Source organism: Mesitornis unicolor, unplaced genomic scaffold (genome assembly GCF_000695765.1).
Source record: "Mesitornis unicolor isolate BGI_N332 unplaced genomic scaffold, ASM69576v1 scaffold4956, whole genome shotgun sequence".
Lineage (NCBI taxonomy): Eukaryota > Metazoa > Chordata > Aves > Mesitornithiformes > Mesitornithidae > Mesitornis > Mesitornis unicolor.
The window spans coordinates 12,015-18,175 of record NW_010190194.1 but is presented as its reverse complement, the minus strand read 5'-3'; the positions used below and the strand labels follow the sequence as shown (position 1 = coordinate 18,175).

Here is a 6,161-nt window from a genome sequence, read left to right as displayed (position 1 = left end):
CCCTTTCCCTTTCCCTTTCCCTTTCCTTCTCCTGTCATTAGGCACCATTGAAAGGAGCCTGGCTCTGTCTTCTGTACACCCTCCCTTCAGGTGCTTACATACCTTGAGATCTCCCCAAAACTTCTCTTTTCTAGGCTGATGTCTCAGTCTTTCCTGACATAGGTTTGTTAGTAAATTATACACTTTAAAAATGATGTTTCTATAAAAACTACAAGAAACAGGAGAATCTTATGTTCGCCCGGTAGCAAAAATCATGTCCTAGACCTCATATTTCAAGGGTGAGTCCCAAATCCACTTAGATGTGAGATAAATGCTGCTTATCTTTGGATATAGTGTTTGCTCAAGGTACGAACAGAAGTGGGGCTGTCGCTGTGCAGGCAATATGACTGATGAGAAGTGTCTTGAACCGTGACCCCAAATCCCGCTGCAGTTAATGATCTGCCTTTGAAGCTCTGAGGCTCAGCAGATAGAAGTTAGACATTGCAGCACTGAGCCAGTGGATATCGAGGGTTGTCCCAAAGTCACTTCAAGGGCCAGAGAGACCAGATATTGTACTCTAATTTAATGGATGACAAACTGGCCTAAATCTATTATGATAAGCAAAAAAATGTAAGTATTTTTCTTCTGATGTATAGCTCTCCATATGACTACTGTGTATAAATTGCCAGATAATTCATTCTTTGCCCAATTTGAAGCTCTTTCTTTTCTAAAAATAGGTATGTGTAAAGTTCACTGAGATCTGTTTAATTGCTTTAGTTAAATAAATAGTAATGTAAAATCCTGTATCTCTATTTGTCAGCATATTCATAAAATTTGTTAATTAACCTGAAAATTGTAGGCACGACCTAAGCGAACTTTGCTTTTTTTTAACTCTGTTAAGTTCTAACTGTCCTATCAGTGCTACTGTGAAGTGACAGATGATTACAGCTTTAAGTTAACCACTTCATAAATACATGTCCTGGAAATATCTTCACCCATACCAAAGATGGAAGTAATCTATAAAAAAAAAATGCTCACCTTTTAAAAATTGTTCTCTTGTCTTTTCGTTTTCCTAGCAAGTGTTAAATAAGCTGTAATTCGCCAGGAAATGGTAGAATATATAGCTACCATTAGAGCTAGCTACTGAATTAAAATTAGCATTTACAATTTTGACTCTTGAATTTATGCAGAACCTCTGTGTACACATTTCCTTCTGGAGGAAATAAAATTTAAGAGCGTTTCTCCTGTTGGAGCGACATAGATACTTGTTACCCTGTATGCCTCCTTTTTCTGTAGCTATTTTAAGTGTAAGAAATACTGACCATCTTACTGACATAATAAAAACCACCAAGTTTTTCTTCTCAGAGTTCTTCAGTACGATTATGCTTTCCACAGTACCAGTAACATACCCAAAGATATTTTTTTTTCCCTTATTAGTGCACCTCTGGGGAACATTAATCTCTGAATAATTGAGAAACACTGGCTAAACTGTTAGGTTTAAATGACACATTAGTAGCTGTCATTTAAATTGATGGTTAGAGCTGTAATTGAGAGTAATGGTCAGAAGGTAACTACTCTGTTGTTGAATTTTTACTGCTTTATTAAATTACTGATCTGATGCAGCTCTGCACCTGGCTGTGATCTGTAATCATAAGCTATCAGAATCTTTTTAGCACTTAAGGGCAGAAATTGTGATTTTAAACCTTCCCATCATAAAGCTTCATATTCTGATTTGTTTTGTTTCTGCTGCCCGATACTGGATGGATAAGTGAATGGATACGTGAATGGATACGTGGATGGATATGTGGATGTATGTGTGAATGGATACATGGATGGATGTGTGGATGGATACATGAATGGATATGTGGATGGATACATGGATGGATGCATGGATGGATACATGAATGGAAGTGTGGATGGATGTGTGGATGGATATGTGGATGGATATGTGGATGAATACATGAATGGGTACATGGATGGATATGTGCATGGTTATACATGGATGGATATGTGGATGGATACATGGATGGATGCATGGATGGATATGTGAATGGATACATGAATGGAAGTATGGATGGATGTGTGGATGGATGTGTGGATGGATACGTGGATGGTTATACATGGATGCATATGTGAATGGATGCATGGATGGATGGATGGATGGATAAGTGGATGGATGTGTGGATGGATGTGTGTATGGATATGTGGATGGATGTGTGGATCGATGTGTGTATGGATATGTGGATGGATGTGTGGATGGATGTATGGATGGATAAGTGGATGGATACGTGAATGGATACGTGGATGGATATGTGGATGTATACGTGGATGGATATGTGGATGGATGTGTGGATGTATACGTGGATGGATATGTGGATGGATGTGTGGATGGATGTGTGGATGGATACATGGATGGATATGTGGATGGATATGGGGATGGATACGTGAATGGATATGTGGATGGATACATGGATGGATGCATGGATGGATACATGAATGGAAGTGTGGATGGATACATGGATGGATATGTGGATGGATATGGGGATGGATACATGAATGGAAGTGTGGATGGATACATGGATGGATATGTGGATGGATATGGGGATGGATACGTGAATGGATACGTGGATGGATATGTGGATGAATACATGAACGGGTACATGGATGGATATGTGCATGGTTATACATGGATGGATATGTGGATGGATATGGGGATGGATACGTGAATGGATACGTGGATGGTTATACATGGATGGATATGTGAATGGATACATGGATGGATGTATGGATGGATAAGTGGATGGATGTGTGTATGGATATGTGGATGGATGCATGGATGGATATATGGACTTTCAGCCTCTTATCTGTCATCATGTCAGTACAATTTGCTCTATGGCCTTCAATGTGGGACTCCCTCAGTTGCTTAAACCTTGCAAAGAATCAATAATAATTCCTTACACAGAAGGTAAATAGAAAATATTCTATATGGAAGACCTTCCATATTGTGGCACGAAGATCAGTGCTTTTAAAATCTTTTCATTATTGTTTTGTTTTGGACTGGTGTTTCACAGAGACAAGTGCATAGCTTTGTATTATGTGAGTTGTTATACTCTCATAAATGTTATGCAAAAAGGGAGGAAAAGACACTTACTCCTTAAATTCGGCGTTGTTCCCGTATGACATTAAAAACGACTGTTCTTGAAGAACTCATCATATTTGCTCTTTTCACTAACAATCTATGGACACAGTATAATTCTTAAAACTGCCATTTCTGCTAGGTTGTATTTGTAGAGACATTTACGCTGAGCACTCTGTCAAAATGTAGTATTTGATCACTGTGAGTGCTGACATTTGAATTCTTCCACTAAAATACTCAGGTAGACTTCAGACCTGCATTTTATAAACACAAGCAGCTGTAGAAATCACCGGGTTACTGAAGTGACTGAAAACGTGGGTGCTGCCAATTGTTTTTAGCAGTAATGGTCTGAGCTAATTTAATGACCTATTAGGGAGCAGCGTAGGGAAAAGGGACCTGGGGGTCCTGGTGGCCAGCAGGATGACCATGAGCCAGCACTGTGCCCTTGTGGCCAAGAAGGCCAATGGCATCCTGGGGTGTATCAGGAGGGGGGTGGTTGTAGGGCAGAGAGGTTCTCCTCCCCCTCTGCTCTGCCCTGGTGAGACCGCATCTGGAATATTGCATCCAGTTCTGGGCCCCTCAGGTCAAGAAGGACAGGAACTGCTGGAGAGAGTCCAGCGTAGGGCTACAAAGATGCTGGAGGGAGTGGAGCATCTCCCTTCTGAGGAGCGGCTGAGGGAGCTGGGTCTCTTTAGTTTGCAGAAGAGGAGACTGAGGGGAGACCTCATTAATGTTTATAAATATTTAAAGGGTGAGTGTCACGAGGATGGAGCCAGGCTCTTCTCGGGGACAAACAATGATAAGACAAGGGGTAACGGACACAAACTGGAACACAGGAGGTTCCACTGAAATTGGAGAAGAAACTTCTTCTCAGTGAGGGTGACAGAGCCCTGGCCCAGGCTGCCCAGAGAGGTTGTGGAGTCTCCTTCTCTGCAGACATTCAAAACCCGCCTGGACGCCTTCCTGTGCAACCTCATCTGGGTGTTCCTGCTCCGGCAGGGGGATTGGACTGGATGAGCTTTGGAGGTCCCTTCCAGTCCCTGACGTTCTGTGATTCTGTGAATAGCTTAAAACTCTATCTGACAAAGCATCCGAAAATTGTTGTTTGTATTTATATTAATGTATTAGACAGAACCATTAAATAAGACCTTTCCTATTCAGTGCATTAATTGCTAGGGCAAGGTCACATGCTCTGAGGCTCCAGAATAAATGTATCATGATGGCTTCACATTAATTTTGGTGACTGTGGGATTTGAAACAATAATTAAACCTGTTTTACATGAAAATCTGCTAAACAGTGCAGTAACCAAGTGTGTATCTCTGAGGGAGAACCATATTGACATTTTCTAACTTACAGGATCTGAATATCAAGACACAGTTTTCCTCTATCATATCAAATTAATTATTTCATTAGGGAGTATGTGCTAGATGGTATCAAGAGGAGTCATTTTGGTTTCTACTACCCTAAGCTTTCTTGTGGCCAGAAAAGTACCGATATTAATAGGATAAATGTGGGGATCCAAGATGGGCTGGCACCTATTTCACATGAACTGTCTCTTGGTCCTTCCAGAGGTATCTGTGAAGGTTGAGTGTATCTCAAAGAAGATCTGGTCCTCACTGTCTGCTGAGGAGGTAATAGTTCAAATAGTGACTGGAGGGACTCAGGAGGCTCACATTTTGTGCCCCTGGTTCTTTTTCGCTTGTTCCTCACTGGCATCAGTGTTTATGTATATTTTGCTTTCAGTCACCTCAGTGATCCTTCTCATTTGTAACATGGCAGTGTTAATTACCAAGAGTAGATTTAGGTTGGATCTGAGGAAGAAGCTCTTCTCCAGGAGGTGGTCGATCAGTGGCACAGGTTGCCCAGAGGTGGTGCAGGCCCCATCCCTGGAGATATTCAAGGCCAGGCTTGATGGGGCTGTGAGCAACCTGATCGGGGACCAATGTCCCTGGCACTGCAGAGTTGGACTGGATCAGCTTTAAAGGTCCCTTCCAACCCAACACATTCTGTGATCCTATGAATTTCAGTTGATTTCTAATGAAAAGGGATGAAAATTTCTTCAAACTCTTGGAGACATTACAGTCACGTTTGGCAAATATTTTAAGATAATGTTATTATTTAGACCACTTCCCTATTTCCCTGAATTAAAATGTGAAATGTCACTGAGTCACAAGCTACAGTGTATAAGTGATTTTCTTTTTAAGTAGTTTGAGACATGATGTCTGCCGTCGTCAGTACTTCATAGGCATAGAAAATAGGAGTATTTTGTATTTTGGAAATGCCGTGGTCAGACTTCTCTAAGAGTACCTATGGAGTGTTTTTTAGATTAGGTCTCTTGTCCATCAAGATACCAAGATGCTGCCTTTGCTGCATTATTGTACATCAAGTGTTGCTGTGAAGAGATGCAGTTCAGGGTCCACATCATTGCTACTTTTATTGAAAAAAAAATTGAAACTGTAGTCCTGGTGAAGTGAGCTATTCCTAATTTTTCAATGAGGATTCTGGGATAGAGGATAGGATTCTGGGATGTTCCTGTCCTTTGTCCCTCTGCTAAACAGAGGTGCTGGTATCGTCTATGTATCGGAAAGAAATATGTCGTATCTGAAGCTCTTTTAATATGAAGTCTGCCTTGACTGTTCTCTAGTAATCTGAAGTGATCTCCTAATGTCATACATGATGGTGGCTGTCAGGGAAAAGCTTGAAATAAAATAATAATATATAGACATCTTCGGACAGTTTACATTTTATGTCTGGCTGGCTGGTCTATCGGCACAAGGCCTACTAGATGTTCTAGAATTTACCAGGGTAATGCCAAAGGGAATATATTAAATTAAGCTGAAATAAGAGTTGGCTTAGCTGTCATCACCGTGTAGAATTATTCTCTGTTTTATTTTATTTTATTTATTTTATTTTATTTCTGTTCTGTTTGGGGGATTGGACTGGATGATCTTTAGAGGTCCCTTCCAATCCCTAACGTTCTGTGATTCTGTGACTACCACGAGTGCATTACATCTTGGCTTGGCAACAATACAAGTAACTCGGATA

General features: G+C 40.8%; 1 protein-coding gene across 1 annotated transcript; it reads right to left on the bottom strand.

Annotated features, from left to right (window-relative positions):
• Positions 1–2,447: 2,447 nt before the first annotated feature.
• LOC104542110 (spore coat protein SP85-like) lies at positions 2,448–2,641 on the bottom strand (the record flags this gene model as incomplete). The annotated part of the gene is made up of 1 exon (XM_010186322.1): positions 2,448–2,641. A coding segment is annotated over exon 1 (194 nt), but the record flags the coding sequence as incomplete, so codon positions are not given.
• Between the last annotated feature and the right edge of the window lie 3,520 nt (positions 2,642–6,161).